Raw genomic sequence first — 18,680 nt, 5'->3', positions numbered from 1 at the left:
AGTCATCTTTTTTGACAAAAAATAAACTACAAAATTTGCAGTTATACAAAGGTACATTTGTTATTATCCCATTGTTTGTGCACAACAAGAAAAACGATATTTCTCAAGTTAAGCTTTCATTTCACCTCTTGCTACATCAATTATCCTGTAAAATCATATTTCACTATTTTTTTTTCTTGAAGTATTTTAATTAGATTTCTCAAGAAGTTGAGGACTTCCATTTGGAACATTGGTTATTTATTTATTTGTTCATGTGTTTGTTTGTTTAAAACTAATCTGGGCTTCATGTTCCAGAAGAAAATATCAACATTTATCCATTAGCAGACCTGAAATAATCTTGTTTCTGAAACTGACATTTTATAGCTTGCGGAATTGCCCCCTCAGTTACATCCCTCCATCTCTACAGCCCAAAAAGCCATTTGCTGGATCAGCCAACTTTGAAAAGCCTGATTCATAGGCGCACTGTGGCACGAATAGATGATTGGATAAAGACATCCATCGCTAGCTGGCTTCAGTTTGGCATAACGGTGAAAAAGAAAAAAAAAAACAGAAAAGAAAAACAGTTACTGTTCTGAAGTTGCAGCTGTTCATTCACAACATCAGTCACCAGTCAATATGTTATATATCATACATCATTTAAAACTTTATCTACATTCATTATGAAAATCTCACATTGTCAGTTCACATATGAATTAGCAGTAAAGCGCACTAAGTCCCCAGTAAAGGAAATTAGCAAATGTCTACGTCACGTCGACGTTTTAATACTTTAAAAAGGTGAATCCTTTGGTCAGTGTCACTACAAAACCCTGTTCCAATGCAGTACAAGTACTCTCTGAATTTGATGAGTTATACAAATTATTTACAGAATCAAGCTTGTACATAAGTGTCATCACATTAAGACAACAATATTAATAGTGCTGTAATACAACAGAATGAATCACTCTGTGCATGAGTCTTGAGGAGTTAATTCGAGGCCTGTGAGTGAGCTCCTTCCGCGCTTCTTCTCAGCATCTGTGCTCACAGAACCGAAGCAATCTCGTCCTGGATCTGAGAAATTAGGATCTGGGACAGCACAATGCCTGCGATCTGGGGGACAGCGGCAGCCACTTTAGATTACAGAACAGACCCCGAGTAAATGAACAGACTGCCGAACATCCCAAGGTCCCCTTGGAAGGCTGTCGCAATGCTCACTTGGCACACGGATGAAATGTGTCAAAATTAAACAAGACTGTTTAGATGGCGGGTTAATTATAGTTGCCCGACTTTACAGTATTATCACTACGTTTATTTTCATTACATCCCAAGACCTGATTTCTCACCTCACACGTTGTGTAGCCGCATTCGAAGAAAAAAATAAACGTCTCAAGAGTCTCGATTGAAAAAACTGATATAAATCCAATAAAATATTTTTGGCAGAATAGATGAGACAAAAAAGAAAAAAAAATAACATCAAAGCGCTAAGAATGCTAATGCAATTATTTTTGACAGGACTCCTGGGTGCTTCACATGCTTCCCTCTCAACCGGCGGGGACCCAATCAGCCAGATGTGCGCGCGTTTGTGCGTGCGTGCCCACGTGCCTTTAAAAGACAGACTGGAACGGCATGCTGTTTTAGTGACAATGCAATGTGACAAAATTTTGTTAAATAAGTGTACTAATTATATTGTGACCGCTCCTGATTAGTGATAATTTGATTTCATGGCCAGTCTTAAACATTGACTTTACCCATTAATGATCCATTATGTGTCAGGGTTGCAGTGCTTTGTGAAGCCGCCTTCGGTCCACAGGAAATAGTCAGTATCCTGTGTTCGTAAGGGATACGTGATCCTTCGCAATCAAATGTAGACTTTCAACTGGATGGCACATAACCCTGCATTTTCAATTTATCACTGTGTCATAAATATGTAATGCCGCTGTTAATTTTTTATTATCCCCGTGTGCCTAGTTATTGCTGTCCAGGTATAATCGTACAATATAAATACGTTCTATTCAGTGACCTCACATTAACCTCACTCCCTCTTGGCTAAGTTTATCTAAATAAGATTTTGATGAAATTGTTTTTTTTTTTTCTTGTCCACAAAGATTGGGTCATTCTATAGGAAACAGAGCATGGTTGTGCAGGGTTGCTCGGTGATGCTCTCCTATTGATGTGTGTGTGTGTGTGTGTGTGTGTGTGTGTGTGTGTGTGTGTGTGTGTGAACTATAAATGGGAGAGAGCCCTGATTGATGAAGTGTTTCTCTGACTATTTCTCAGTCCAATGCACTACATGAACCCTCCTCTCAGGGAGCAGGGCCTATCAATATGTTGATTGCCACACACTCCAGTTGGTGGGGTTCTAGTTGATACCTCAGTTGAACTGTGTGTGTTTGTTTATTTAACAAAGTCCTTGTGGGCACCAGTTGTGGTCAAGGATTGTGCTGGTGTTACTGTGTGTGCTGTTACCTGAGGCAAGGCCAGGCCCAGGGCAAGAGCTCCTACTAGCAACAGATGAGACTCAATCCACATCACTGCTCGATCTGCACAGCCCACTGGGTAGATTGACTTATCCGCCTCCTGGTAGTTGAGGGTTTGAACCCCAAAACCACACATAGTGTTGATGACAGCCTGTGTGGCCGGGGTAACAAAAAAAAACAAAAAAAACAACCATAACTCTTTTTAGGATTTCCTAGTTTTATAAGTCTTCGTCTTTTTCTAACCCCATCGACCTCAAGTCGTGAAAATGCCACCAAGATGATGCCGTTGGATTCCTGCACCAACGAAGTTATTAACCACAGTGACAGCTGAGTGAGGGATTCCTAAAAGGCAGCCGACTAAAAGGGCTTTGGAAAGGAAAGAGGACAGGAAATGACAGGAGGACAACATTTAAATCCCGTGCAGGTAAATCCATTAGACATGACATGGAAGTCCATGAGATTGCCGGCGTGCCCACGCGCTGGCAGACTATCAACAGCAGGTTGCAGTACTGCATCAACTCCTATAATGTTTATTTAATTGATTTTTTTTTTTTCAACCATGTAAAATGAGGTTGTCATGATCCCTTTTCCATGCGGGGTGGCATAAAATCAATAATCTTGCGACGGTTTTACGGCCACGCTTTCTCGTTCTCCAGACAAAATAGAACTCTCAGCTATCACACCGGTGAAGCGGTGTGACTGTGTGCGTTTGAAAGATAGTCCGACAAAAACGGTGTTTTTTGTGAAGGCAAAGGTTAATTCTTAGAATATGCAAGATCAGAGTGTCCTTATCCACACGCCGTCACACTGGCGTGGCAGTTTGTCATATCGCCGCCAGCTGCAGATGATATCCGACAACCATACGTCGGAAACATTGACAGGCGTATTCTGTTTCAACTTCCATGTTATGTATCTGTTGATCTGCTGATAATTAGAACATCAATCAGTCTGATATCGTAGCGTGTTCAGAAAATTACTCAGATACCGAAAAATTCCCTTGTTACAATTAAATGTCCTAATTGCAATTGGCTCCCTTGATAAATCAAGTAAATTAGATCTTCAAAATTGAATTCCCAGATTGTTCATACACAACTGACATAACTTTGTTTTTAATGTGTCCCCTGCTGCTGTTTCCTTTCCATCTCGAAGGAAATTTGGACCGAATTTTGTTACATCATCACAAAAAAGTGGGACTGGAATCAGTAATACGTAGGCTCTTTCGGTTTATCTATCTGGACGGGACAAAATAGGAGGAAAACATTGTTCAAAAGCTGACTTGGCATTCCGTGAATTCCTGGTCAAACTTTTCACTTAAGATCGCAGCAAAACAGACACGAAATGTTTTTTAGTCCTGGTATAATAGCTAACTAAAATAGAAATACAATGGACCATAAATTCTGTCAATTTTGTGTTGAAACAGGTCACTCCCACTTGGCAATTATCCATTTCCATTTTTTTGTGTTATATCTCTACTAATGCAATACTGCAATTAATATAGATTAATATCTCGCTTGGACATCTTTTTTGTTAGGTAGACGAAACCCCGACCTCTGTATCGGTTGAAACATTTTGATGTTTTATGTTATAGACGTCGGTTTAACATGCCCCTCTGCCCTTTCTACGCCTGAATAGTGAAAACCTACAGTTGACCTTTTCGCCAATTTTTGCTGCTACTGCATTTAACAAGGGTTCGAGTTTGTGTAGGCGGAGCACGAGCTGCAGTGAGGATCTGTCATCACAAGCTGAACACGGAGGGAAAAAAAACAAAAGTTATCATTTGGCAGCTGTCAGAATGAGAGCTTTTAGACGTGAATGTGTGTGGAAAAACGGGCCTGAATGTAGACCTGCATTTTTCCTTCAGTCATGAAAACTCCTGGCTGCTGATTTTGTAGGTCAGATGTTTAGGTGGCTGTGGGAAGAGCAGCAGGAGAAAAGGATTTAAGAAATGTTAAGCCAATTACTGTCTATTAAAGATAATGGTTGACTCTACTTATTTCCTTTGTGGCAAATTAATCCTAAACCTTTTTCAGACACCTTTGTTTCTGCAGACGTGACTGAGAGGGATGGAGACCAGAAATAAAACTTTGGATTTATAGTGTTCCGAACAAAACATGGTTATTCTAGTTACTGATTTCGTTAGTGGAATTAAAGTGTAACATGACCCTGTCGATATTTTAGAATTTGTTTTTCGGAATCTAATGGTCTTTGTTTTTCGGGGTATATGCTGAAGATGCCGTCTTTGCCCTGTCTTGATATTTCATGCACAAATGCTATTTTTTTTTTTTATTTCTCTGCAGTTTCCACAATAAACTCATCACGGCACACACAACTTTTTGTCCTTTCGGTGGCGAGAACCCTGCTTTGAGCCAATCCGCTCTGAGGAACATATAACGTTAGGAAGACTGCTAGGCAAACACTGCCCGCTGTCCAGTCTGACTTACACCGGAGTTTGCTGTCGACATATGGCCCATTATGGTAAAGCCTGGATAATTTCATGTTTACAGAGCATGTGTGTTTGTGTGTGTGTGTGTGTGTGTGTGTGTGTGTGTGTATGGGGGGGGGGGGTTAGTGTTGCATTTTTTGCCAAATGCTGTCATATTCATACAAAGACGATCCGATGCAAATTTGCATGCTGAGAAGTGGATTGGCACCAAATGTGTGTTGCACTTTAATGGTGCGTGAAGCCCAAATAGCTGATTCTTTCCATTCATCCATACCAAGTTGACAAATAACAACTCCATTTGTTTCACACACTTCTTACTATCATTTACAGTAGTTGAGATTACCACCGCTAAAGCGTTACGTCTTTTTTTTGTTGCCGGAGAAACATCGATAAGGATTGTCTCGGATCACGGGCCTGCAAAATTCCCCCTCCTGTTCCAGCTGCCGTAACGTAATTGGACGAACTACATCGAGCATCAGTGGCCTCCGCTTTATCGCAGCTTTTCAGATTTTCTGCACACCCGTTGCAGCTTATGCTCACAGCAAGACTTCTGATGTATGAAAAGACCACCCCTCCTTGCAGATTCACTATCCTGCACTCATGGGGTCGTATGGAGTCTTGGGTCGGGCGGCAGAAAGCTGGGTACAAAGTTGGACATGGGTAGAACATGCAAAATGGTCTTGAATCAAGAACCCTATAGCTTTGAGGTGAGAAGAACAACCAATGCGCCCTCCCATGGCCTTCCTAGATACTGTGTATCTTATGGTCATTCTTAGGTATTCATTTCTGTAACTTCTTGGCTAGTCTAATCATATTGTTATGTAAAATATTATGTGGCTAAGACACACATGTCATTGAAATGATCACAATTTTTGATTTTGGGACACAGTTGACTATTCACTGAAGCGATACATTATGTTGGAAGTTAAAAGTTAAAGCTTGCCACCTATTGGAAAATAGGTGCCTCGATCAGTCATAAAATGACTGGGAAGTGCCTGTTAAAAGGTACCACCACGGACCCCCAGGGAATAATGGGCGATTCTGACATCTGCATCTGAATTGTCCCCAACATCTCATGACTTTTTCCACTGGATGGCACTTGTCAGCTGTCTTGACAATCCACAAAGTGGTTTGGGGTGTCATGTTTCAATGTGACTTTCTGCACTCGCCGAGAACGACAAATAAATGCTTTTGAACAGAGCACGTTGGAGATGAACTAATTACTTCATACTGGATTACTACGGAAACCCTCTGGGGCTAAATAATGTTGCTAACTGACAGTAAGCCTATTGCGATCCCTCTTCGAAGCGGAATATTTTTTTTGCCTTTTTGTCTGTGAGGTGCATGCAATTATTTGCTTGTTCACTGTGTGATAGGAATTCTTAAAAAAAAAAAAAAAAAAAAAAAGGAAAAATTACAACTCACCTCCCCAGGAACCGGAGTGCAACAGGAGTAAGGCACGGCACATCTCTCTGAGCTGGGGTTGTCATCCGTACAATTAAAATACAGATTCCAAGACCAGTCTGTGTAGTTGTTCCATCCGCAGCACTTGAACTGTTTGAGAGAGAGGTTTATATTTAGCAACACGGTCTTGCTCTGTACACAATATCCTGCCAGTCTTGGCCGTCTCGTGGGAAAACCCATGTTTTCCGAGTGTGCCAATGTGTGCAGATGGAGGGCAAATTTCACACGAGGAGATCCCCGGGAAAAGAGGAAGTAGGTAGAACCTATCCTGTCATGTGGAATTAACTCTAAAAAGATAACATGAGACTTACAGCTCTGTGGTCACTCATTGCGGTTTCCTGGTTAGGAAGTCAGACGTCAACAAAGCTCTTGTGATGAATCTTAAGCTTCGCGTGACGGTGATAAAAACCACACAAAATTACAGCCACTTATACTTATGGGGACGGGCCGGGTCACCTCTTTCTGGATGTAATCCATTAGATTCTGCAGATCCAGGTCATCCCTGTAGTGCACGATGGCTTTCTTCACAAATTTTCCCACCGCATCGCGTGTCTTAACGGGAGAAAGACGCAAGAGTTTAAAACTCTAAAGTGATGAATTCATGAGTTAATTAAAAATAAACCTACCCACCACACTCACAAGACCCTTATCAAATTTTGCATGCGTTCACTCCGGCTCAAGAATGAATTGATTTGATTATGGCAGTGGAAGGTCATGGCCATATGACAGGATGTCTGAGGAAAAATTCTTCACAATCCAGGAGAATTTCTTAACACTTAGATGCTTCTCTTTTTAATTTGAAAAGATGTTGTTCTTATAAATCCCATTATTTTGGCCTAATATTTTGTTTTTTGCATTCCTTTTAGCTCACATCTGGATGACATCGCAAGTTGAATTTTAGAAAAGAGAAAATCTGCAGTGTGAAAAATTGTTATTTGAGAACAACAGGCAGTACCACTTTGCAAAGTTAATTATAAACAGTTTTTAAGAAGTCTACACAGTGGATATGGACTTGGAATAGCGCGATGTCTGCAACATGCAGATACAGTCATCCTGACACTTTAAGATTATTGCTGAAATATTATAGCGTGTTAAATTCTCTGTTGAGTATTGTCATTTCTTTCAAACAATATCATTTTCTGCTTAAAATCATTCCCAGGAACAAAAAGCCATAAAGCATTGTGTTTCATCGAAATTGATGATGACTGATTTTTTTGTTATTTTCTGAAAAAAAAAATCACATTTAGAGTTATTTGGTCTCACTATGAGTTGTGAGTCAATACTTGCAATTAGACTCCTAACATAAGGAAAGATTCGCCCTGAAGCCTCATGCTGCAGCTAAATCAACAACAGCGGCCTCCTGGCATTGCCACTGAGTAATTTTGTTCAAACCAGTATAAATAAAAAATTCCGACCATGGTTTATAATTGTTTAACTAAAGCATTCCTGCCAGTATGGGCTACTTGGGGATTAAAGTTTTAGCTTTCGGAAGCACACATGAACACCTGGCATTCAATTATAACATAAGAGGGCGTTATATTGGAGCAGCATGCCAATTCAGCCATCAGATTTTTAAAACAGAAACTCCCACCCGGACTCCGGTTTTATTTGATTGACCGTAAAACACTAGTGCTGCATTAAATAGCCGCCGTAAAGCACCTCGGACACAAGGGCACCGCTGAATTCCTGCAAACAGGCTCAGCAAAGCGTAATTCAACTTGGTGTACACAGGTTGTCAAAACCTGGCAAGGTAATCCTCAATATTTGGAAATGTAATTTTATGCGAATATAAGTCACTTTTCAGATCAATGCACCTGATTCAGGTTGCTTTCACATCAGTAAGCTGCCGCTGACACTTGCTTGAATGCCATCATTTCATATTTTTTATACAATAAAATCACTGTACTACTCCACTTGACTTTATTGGGCATGATATATTATTTTCCAGGGGACTTACATTGTAAATATTAAGCTCACGAGTATTAAAACAGTATTTAATGAACATCTCCCATCTTTTTTTTTGCCACTCGAGATACGGCGTAATATATGCTAATAGGAAAACCGTATGCTAATAATCCGCTGAACTTTTGAAATTTCATTTAACATGAAATTAACTTCTGTGTGCAGCTTGCTGAAGGCTCTCAGGATGTTTGTATTACAGCGTGCGTCAGAGCAGGTTGTTTTGATAAGTACTGTAAAGCCTATCAAGTATTCTCATCCTGTAGTACTTATTAAATTGTCTTCTGATTTTAGCAACAATCCCATCCTCCTGTTTTTTATCTTTCCACACATGCTCGTGGGCCACAGAGCCCGCCAACATGACTCCCCATGTCATTAGTGGCAAAGTTTCCTTCAAGGGAGCCGTTGAAATGGAACATTTGGTTCCACTTTGAAGTGCCGGAGCATTTGAATCATTTAGCGGGGAAGGATGCTGGGAGGGTTGTTAAACTGCTCTGTTTAGCAGCAGGCAGTCCGAACGCTGACAGACAACACGAGGGAGAAGCGAGGTATCGCCGGGCCTCGCTGCCCCGTACTCGCGATCGTCGGCAGCCGTCGGCCGTTATTTATTTAAGACGTTTATTTTTTTTCTCTGTGATTGTACATCTCTCGAGCGGTATTTCACAAATATTTTAATGAAAGGCTGCGCGAACCCATCGGGGTTTTCGGTCTTGCAGGGCGTGGTCGCTCGTTGGCGGAACCCAACTGGTCTCTCATCCGGGAGGTGTCTTCAGTTCTTAAAAGATCGCAGCAAGTTTCTGGTGCACAACTACTTGGGGTTGGGTGTTGGTTAACATTACAATCTCTTTCAACCTCATAGCTGCAAAACAACTCATTTATCAACGCGTCCTTCTTAACGTGGCCCAATGCCTCTTCCCTCCCAAACCCCGGCGGTTATGTACAGGAAACTTCCCACGGTCTGTTAGAACCGAGGAAAGCTCTCAGAGATGTGGGACGTCTCCAAGAAAAAGAATGTATATTTGCCACACCAGGTTTTGACAATGATTGAGAGAGCCTTATTAACTTTTGCGGTAGGTGAAAATTACATAGCAGATAACGTGCTAGTTATTTAACTTGGGTTCGCCTCCAGTTCTGTGTGAAACCCTCTGGTGATACAGATATACCCAAAATGCAGTTTGTGCAAATCCACTTAGGAATTTCCGAAGTGATGAAAGGTATTTTGTTTATAATCGAAAACCTTCAAACTGTGTCGTGCCAATTTTCAACTGTCTCATTATGGGCTGGCTCGCTAATTATCTCTATTGGTGTGCGGGGTTTCATCCGGGGAGGAACAGGAAAAACGGACCCATTAAAACAATCGCGGACACGGTGAAGCTACTGTGGCAAGATGAATTTGATGCTTATTCTGGGTGGTTACAGTCTTGTTCTATAAATCTTGGAAACCTAGCAAGTGTAGCAGGTGCGCGAGCTGCCGGTTTCTCCGAAGGCAATTTGTACTCTGCAGCGACATCCGGCATCTCGAGTTCCGCCGAACGTGAAGCTGATGCTGCACTTAAAGCAAACCACACGTCCTCCACTTCCCTTAACAAAAAGCTCCCTTCTGGAGCCTCCCTTTGAACGCTCTTTGACACACGCAGGAACAAGCGGTACCACCGCTTCCCCCCCCCGGAGAACACGGACCCAGATTAGCCGAGTAAAACTTTGCCGCACAGCGGTGGATTATCTATTATTTAAAATGATTTGCTGGGAGAAAAGTCCACTCAATTCTTTTTTCCTGCGCTTTTGTCGGGGCGATGGTTTTAATTATGTCTCCTAATTTTTCTTCACTTTCTTCTGCCAGGTGGTGCCTTTCAGACCGCTCGGGAGGAGACAGGTATATTAAATAGACTAATTTTCTCAAGCTGGATTACTGCTGTTGCGAGAAAAAGGACGCTGTGATGTATGTTGTGCATAGCCTGGTTAAAGCACGTTGTAACCACACACACACACACACACACACACACACACCCATATACCACCTATTATCTCATTATGTCAACCCGCATCCTTGCGACTCTGCAGAAAACGATTTTTATTTACTCCAGATGGACATTGGAATCAAGAGACAGTTATTAAAGACGACATCGACAATAATTAATAATATCCTGCCGCAGAATCAGAGGCACAAGATGGCTTAGCAGCTGATTAACTGTCGGGATCATGTGATCCATCAGGATTTACGACGGCGGGAGATTTGTTGATGTGGTGTGTAACTCACAAAAAGGTCAATATTAGCTTTCCGAGTGGGATCTGAGCATTATTGCTCGCTCTTTAATACCCTCGGTGAATGTTGAAAAAAATAAATGAGTGAATTGTATAACTACATTCACAAAGCACCCTTAATGCGATAGGCCTGTGTGTGTGTCCGGGGAAAATAATGAAGGATGGATTTCTCATGTTGAATTGAAGAAAAGGAATCAAACTGTGTTTTCTTCAGGGTGTGTGCAGAGGAGGGAAGCATAGGATAGAATAGTTTGTGGCTTTCTGTGCTGTTTACATTATTCCCTCTTCACTCAAAACAGAAAGGAAATAGTTGATCGGCTCTTTGAGGAAAAAAAACCCTTCTCTGTTTCAGGTCAAAGGCCGTGGGTCAGCGACTCACCCGCCTCAGGTGCATGAGACTCCTTTTATTAGCGTTTTTGCCCCAAACCCCTCTATGATTCATGAGTTAGCAAATACCCTGCTATGCGCCTTGGAACATCAGTACACCAACCACGGTGATCCTGGAAGATCTTTCCAGTATTTAGCATCCGGACTTTGTCAGATAGCGTCCGGATTCCCAACAAACAATGAAAATAGGCAGCATTAATATCCTATTATCACCACAAACAATGCCTACATATCTGCAAGAGCATCTCTCTGCTGCAAACCTGCTACATCAGTCTACATCAGCCACTACGGGACTATTTTGTCTTGGTTGGAACAGTGCATTTTTCAAAGGCTGACAGACGACAGGAAATGTGTGAAAGTGAAAGAGAAAATGTGAATGTCTTTTTAAATATGAACAATGGCTTGTTGGGTTTGGGAATCTATCCTAGTGGAACCTTTCTCAGCACTTCATAGATCTTAGCGTGCACGGTGTTTGATGTCTTTCAGGGCCGAACATCTCATCATCATTGCAAAAGCCTGGATAGCAGGCTCTGTTAAGTACAGCGGGGAACAGCTCGCTCCAGCCCACCATAGTTAATGGCAATTAGGAGAAACCATAGCAACGGGAAGAAGTTACTATTGCGGCAGAGGGCTAACACCATTCATTCTGAAAGTACCGCATCCCTTGTCATTAGTCACTTTTCCAGTGTTTAGTGAAACAGTCAACTTTCATTTGTCTCACACTTGGTTTTGAAGTTAGCTGTTTTCATGGATTATAAAATAATCATATTCATTGTTCCCAGAAATGAGAACTCTGGAACCATGTCTGCGGGATAAACACAAACATTTGGAAACACGTTGCGACGTTCTCGGGAATTTGAGACGTTACATCACTCTAGTGAAACCGGGCTTGGTTGGTTTCCATTTGTTGCTTTTATTTTAATTTCCCCTGCACAGCATAGCAGAACTAATACGCAATAAATGTTCATTAAAGGCTTAAAGCCCACCAGATCCAGAATAGGTGAGCAGAATCCGGCTCGAAATGTTTAAGTTTCAAAAAGAAACCACGCAGACGAATTGTCACGAGTGAGCGTCTTTACTTTTTATTCTATGCTAAAAAAAAGTTTTGCTTTTCGTCGCCGAGATATGAAAGATGCATTTGAGTAACCCAGATACCGAAGTTGCCGTTAAGGGCCTTTTAATCGCGCTTGGATTCGATCATATTGAGAGTATTGTTTTTAAAGCTTTCTGACGGCGGCCGTGATTCACTCACTCATCCCGCTGCCGTCTTTGGACGTTTCAAAGTTGTAAAAGAGCTACCTTTAACTCCGGGAAACGAACAAATATGGTCAGGAGCCCCTCCCCCCATCCCGAGGCAGTGCTGATTATAATGCCATGAGATTACAATATGAAGGGACGGGGCAGAGACTGGGAAACGCGTTGCTCGAGTCAAGGACGTCTCAAGGTTGCAGCCCACACACGCTGCCTCCGGTCATCCCGTAATATGACGCCTGCAGTGGAATCTTGATATACGAGGAGCGGCTCTCAGGGTCACGTGGTGGAGCTCGACTGCAGGACAAATTACAGCCTTGCAGTTATGGAATAAATGAATTACAACAACTCTCAATTACAACGTAGGAACACTTGAAATAAGAGGTATTAAAGCAGCTGTACTACTACACTGTAACAGGTCGAGTATTTTTAGATGTGAGAATTTTTTGGGGCGTCTAAGAATTAGAAAAAGGAGTGGGAAGAAAGACTTAAAGAGCCGAAAGACAAGCAACTCTGAGCATGTGTGCAAGTTATTGTTGTTATTATTTCATCTCTGCAGTTGTAGATGAGCCTTCAGGCTGGACGGACGGGTGCAGGTGGTGCTGACACCCTGGGAATTTTTGATCCGCTGCCAGACTCCGTGTGCACTTCGCTCGACTGATGGGATCGACATTTTAAACACCCCATCGACGTGAGACCCCCGTTCTTGCTCCCCTAGCTCATCGTTATTGTCGGTTTTCTTATAAGATGGCGAGAATATTCCCGTCACGTTGGATTTTGAAGGCAGGGGTTACCGGTCCCTGCCGGCCTTGGCGGGGTCGGGGGTGGGTTGGGGGTTTCTTCCCAACGGTCAGCTGTCTTTCCAGGGTTGTCAGCTAATCTGTTCTTAGCAGTTACTGGATGCATCCAGTAGCTGGACGGCGTCTCATTGTCCCGAACGGCAGTAACGACCTGCTGAGTTGAGGTAATCCCCCATTGTTAGCAGACCGTCGGCGGAAGTTGTATACAAAAAAAATAATAATTGGAAAATCAAAAGATCATGCAGGTTTAAAAGCTAAATTTTTTCGCGATCAAAACTAATATTTTGGGCTACTACTGTTGCCTAATTGGTCAGCTGGGCTGTGTTCAATACATGATGGGATAATTCCCGTGTGAGTTTGCTGACTCATCAAAATAAGTCCCAAAATGGATTCCTTATTTAACCGCGTCCTCGTCAGGTCTGGTTTCATCGCCGACGGTCACTCGTCTTTTTAACGTTTCCTATTTTAAAGATCTGTTGCATAAAACTGTGGGTACCCAATGCAGTGCGCGGTCGTGGCAGAATAGAAGCAGATACCTGGTCAGAGTAGAAGAAGCCCAGAATTGCTATGGCCAGCTGGGTGAGGAAGACCAATGTAAGGCTGAAGGAAAACTATAGACAGAAAATAGAAATCGTGAAAAATAGTGCACCTCGACACCAGAATTGGCGGTCATTAGAGCTTCACAGGACCAATGCGCCGGGAAATATTTGACTTGGCTGTTACTGTTTTGAGGAGGCGTATGTTCTCTCTGAGGGCTCCGATGCAACCACAGAAAGTGATGAAGAACATGACCACCCCCACAACAATTAGGATGACAGCTGGGTCGATCAGGAACGTGTCTCGCACTGTGTCTGGCACAAAGACAAACAGGACAGCCCTTGTTCAGAGAGCGGCCGGCGTTATTTGTACCTGTACCTCCTTGTTTTGACAGATTTCTTCCACTTTCTTATTCTCTCTTTAACTTTAAATTCTCTCCCACAAGCACTTTTTCATAGTCCTCCCCTCCTACAGCGTCTGCATCCATTCCCTTAAATAATCCCTTATCTGTTGGGGGTTATAAAGGACTTAGTAGTGTAATCAGTGGGATGAGCCCAGGTTAATCCTTTCGCTGCCCATCCACCGAATATTGGGAATTTAATGTGAAAATAATGACACTAGATAAAAGACGGATTACCCCCCCCCACACTCAAAAAAAATGGAATGACCCAAATAATTTGTAACACGTGAGTTAATGTATCTCAACAGGTGTGCGGCACAAAAAAAAAAGGTTGTAATTTTCCCCCAATGGATATGAAGCAGTTCTATTATAATCATCTCCACAGCATGCACAATGTAGGTTTCTTATCCTTGAAAATTTGCTAATATGGAATTTCTTGCGTTGAAATGTTGAGCGGTGTGATTTTGCATGTACCTGTAGCTTTCTGGACTTTGGCGTACACCCCAATTGCAACGATCAACAGGGAGAAGACCTGCGGAAAAGGGATTAGATGAGAGATTTCAAATGCTGGTTTCAAATTTTGATGTCTGTTGTTTTGCTTGAAGAGGACATTTAGACAACATGGTTATTGAAAAAGAAATATGACGCTTGGGTCCATGCCAGGAGGAAAATAAATGGATTGATCAACCTCTTTGTGAGAAATGAGACAGTGACCTTTTATTTAATCAATGCAATGAATGCAGAAATAGCGGAACAATTAAAGATATTTCTCTTTTCTACTGCTCATGACAGTACTGTCATGACTGTACCCTTCCCTCTTGGAACAGCTCCCGATACTCTGGAACTTTCCCCCTCCCCTCCAACGTCAGGTGCGGGCATCGACGCCATCGATGGCACCTGATAGGAGGAAGGCAGCCTTTGGAAAGAACTAGCAGGGGGGCTGAAGACTCAAGGCAGGGGTTTGGGAACTCTGTGGTCGTCTGGTCCGACAGTTTGATTATGGTACCGGTTCTTGAATTTGGGCCCCAAGTAGGCCATCATGGGCGGAAATGACGCCCCAAGGGCAACATCTGATTGTTTCCCGGACCAGGCGCACCTCGACTCCATTGACTGACTTGGCAAAGATTAGACCCCAAATGCGCGTCTCAGCCCCAGCCGTGGCTAAATGCGCTTTAATAAAAGGTACAACAAAAAATAACAAACAATTATAAAAGTAAAATTCCAATAAACTAACAAACCTGACCAGGACAAGAACCTAAGAACAAGGGAGTGAGAAAACACCAGGGAACAAACAATAAATCAGCACGAACCACCCGTATCTTCTTCTTCTTCTTCTTCTTCTTTCAGCTTTTCCCTTCAGGGGTCGCCAAAGTGAATCAACCTTCTCCGTCTAACCCTATTCTCTGTATCCTCCTCTCTCACACCAACTACCTTCATATCCTCTCTCACAACGTCCATAAATCTTCTCTTTGGTCTTCCTCGAGACCTCTTGCCTGGCAGCTCCAATTCCAGCATCCGTCTACCAATATATTCACTATCTCTTCTCTGTACATGACCGAACCATCTCAGTCTGGCTTCTCCGACCTTCTCTCCAAAACATCTAACATGTGCTGTTCCTCTGATAGACTCATTCCTGATCCTCTCCATCCTGGTCACTCCCAAAGAGAACCTCAACATCTTCATCTCTGCAACCTCTAGTGCTGCCTCCTGTCTTTTTGTCATTGTAACTGAAGTCAAACATGTATGATTTGTCTAAATGGGCAATAGGTGAACACAATCAACTTGACCAACTTTCGTGACTAAAGATATGCGATGGATGTATGACTGTATCTATTTTGCCGGCTACCATTCCAGGGTGAATCCCGCCTCATGCACAATGTCGCTGGGATAAACTCCGGCCCCTGCCACAATCCTGGCTGCAGGATGAGTGGTATAGATAATGAATGAATGAAGGAATATGTCCTTTATCTTCTTGGCTCTGCCTGTGTTGACACAAAAATGCCGGTTCCCGCACGAAGAAGTATGGATGACGCCAAACACGATTCCTTGAAAGCCTTTCCCTTAGCCCAAAAAATATGTCCCACTCAGAAAATATGCTTTTGTTGGAGTACTCCTTCCAACCAGTGGATTCAAACAGGGAATCCTCACCCTTTCATGTTTTCACAGAAACCTGGACGTCAACGCGACGAGGCAGACACAAAATTTCAACGCCAAAAACTGTGTCAGACAAGATTGCGATATTTAACATTGCACGAATCCAGGAGAACTCGCAACCCGCTCTGTCACCGCTCCACGCGAGACCTTCGTCTAGACCTCCCCTGCAGACCTTGATCTCGGGCTGGAAAATATTAATTTCATACGCCGAGTTCACGCCACGTTTTCCGTGCCGTGACAGTTTCTCGTCGGCTGTCATGAGATACGGTGGCGGAGAGGGAGGTGGTTTACATGAGGAGCATGGCACAGTTAATCTGTAACTCTGGGACCTGCTCGGTGCACATTGAGGAAAAAAAGAAAAAGCGCAAAAACATTAAAGTGGTAACGAAAGGTGGGCGCCGCAGGAAATGTTAAGCGTAAAAAATCGAGACGCGGGGCTCGCCGCGGAGGGTTTGAAGGGGAGAACACCTGTTTTAATGAGATCTCAAAATCATCGACGGCATCAAGGCAGAGGGAGCGATTGAAATGTCTCAGGACATCGTAACGGAAAACGGCGAGGTGAAGACGAGGGCGGAAGAGGGAGGAAGAGAGCTTTCTGTTGACTGCACTGCCAAGACTTATTCGCCGCCTGTCCTTGATTGTTTTTCTCACCTCGGATAACAATCTGCAGATTGTTCGCATGCAGCCCTCGAATTCACAGCCGTTATCTTGATTACTTATTATGTATCCTTGTATGTGTGTGTGTGTGTGTGTGTGAGCGATATGCCCTTTGTTGATCAGCCTCTGATTCTATAGCCTCTATCAAATCTCCTGGGATCAACACGATCCGTGTTGCTCTGCGTCAATTTACAACAGCAACGTTGTCATTTTTGTGTCCGTTACTGAGCTCTGAAAAGTAAATTGTTGTTTTTGCAGTCAATAATTTCTTTAGATAAGTGGCGGCGGCAGCAACAGCGGCTAAAGGAACATCGATGATTCATGTTTTTGGAAGTGTATTTTTTTTTTTTTTTCTTTTCAAAAGGCTTTCCGAATGATCTATTTTCCCTTTAACGCAGCTGTGAGGCACGCTACGTTTGTCGCTCAGCCACACTGTGTGCTTATGTAAATACCGGCAGCACTGTAAGCGTGTGTCCACCAAAGTAGACACACACACACACACGCATATACAGACACACACGTGCAATGTATTCTGGGCTCTGCTTTTAGGATATTCAAAGAGGATCAATCCAGCTCCTCCCGATGGATTGTGCGCGGAGGTGAGAGCCGGCCCAACTGAGCCGGGGCGGGGGGGGGGATGCGGGGACAATGGCCCGATGGATTAGGTCTGCAGTGTTCACTTCTGAGCCCGAGTCTGATAAACAAAGTCAACACAGGCCAGGCTGTGTGGCTGGCAGGGCCACAGTTACTGCTGATTGGCTCTAAACACAGTGTGTGTGTGTGCAGTGCAGTGTTTGCCTCTCTAATGTATGTGTGTGTTAGTTGGATTAGAAGAACGGGGGATGGGATGGAGATGTAGACAAAGCTTCGGATGCGGTCCATGTACTGAGAGTTATGTGGAAGGAGTCTGTCTTAACTGTGTTTGTGAGAGTGTGTGTGTGTGTGTGTGTGTGTGTGTGTGTGTGTGTGTGTGTGTGTGTGTTTGTACGAAAGCACCCGACTCCAAGGGACAAATGCTGACTCCGTCAAAGCCTCTCGCCCACCTCTTTATATCTCCTTGACGGTCCCGCTTGTCTCCTGACCACCCACTCTTTCTAACAACCGGCTTACGTGATTGATCCTGTCTCCAAATTTGGCCAACTATAATGTGACGTATGACTACTCAGGGGTTTCTGAAAACAATGCCGTTAGGTATGGAATACATTAAAAACAAAAAGCAAACAATTAGCTCTGAGAACAGAAGGGCGTTGGGGGAAGTGCGGGGGGTTCAGAGTCAGTTCCTAAATGATTTGATGAAAGCAGTTTCTGCAGTCGTGAACGGACCGACCGAGATCAGTAGTCGCGGTCCTGCTGCTCGTAGCTGTAGACACAGACTGACTTCATCTATTATTTATAAACGCGGCTTCCTTTTAGTTTCGCTATATCGGCCACTCGAGTCGGTAGGATTTTGGGGGTTTTGAGTCCCGTGTTGTTTCGTCGGCCTCCTCCCGCCGCCCCTCCCCGGTTCAGCGCGTGCAAAAACTCACCCAAAATAAGAAGCTGAAGAAGAAGAGGAAATATCGGATCCAGGGGTTGACGAAGGAGAACGTCTCGGCTCGATTCAGGTTAAGTTTCCTGTCCATCGTTTGGGGTTTTTAAGCGGGCGACACATGGAGCTCCCGGGCAGCATCCAGACCCGGCCCCACCCCGCCATGCGGATCCGAGAGGAGGCGGGAGGGGGGTTCTCACCAGTGGGCTGCCAAAGCTGTCTAAAAAAAGGGTGACGGGGTGGGGGGTTGTGTTGCCACTCCCGTCGTACTGGTGTGACCCAGAACTTTCCGCGTTGGCCTCGCGGGTTAGATTACAAACCCGCTATCTCGGGCTGACCGAACGTGTTAACGTGTCTCTCGGCCAGGCTTTGGACTGAAAGATCT

General features: G+C 43.5%; 1 protein-coding gene across 1 annotated transcript; it reads right to left on the bottom strand.

The window, feature by feature from the left end:
• Position 1: 1 nt before the first annotated feature.
• On the bottom strand, positions 2-18,680 carry tspan33b (tetraspanin 33b). Its single transcript, XM_086163549.1, has 8 exons — positions 18,294-18,680; positions 14,431-14,488; positions 13,743-13,870; positions 13,556-13,630; positions 6,817-6,912; positions 6,322-6,450; positions 2,443-2,604; positions 2-1,086 (listed from the first exon to the last, which is right to left on the bottom strand). Exons 1-8 carry the CDS (start codon positions 18,387-18,389, stop codon positions 1,018-1,020), a joined length of 813 nt encoding a protein of 270 aa, XP_086019675.1. The 5' UTR covers positions 18,390-18,680; the 3' UTR covers positions 2-1,017.

This window comes from Fistularia commersonii, chromosome 17 (assembly GCF_037954325.1).
Source record: "Fistularia commersonii isolate RoL2024-O1a breed Wild chromosome 17, RoL_Fcom_v1.0, whole genome shotgun sequence".
Lineage (NCBI taxonomy): Eukaryota > Metazoa > Chordata > Actinopteri > Syngnathiformes > Fistulariidae > Fistularia > Fistularia commersonii.
This window is presented reverse-complemented; position numbering and strand designations above follow the sequence as displayed.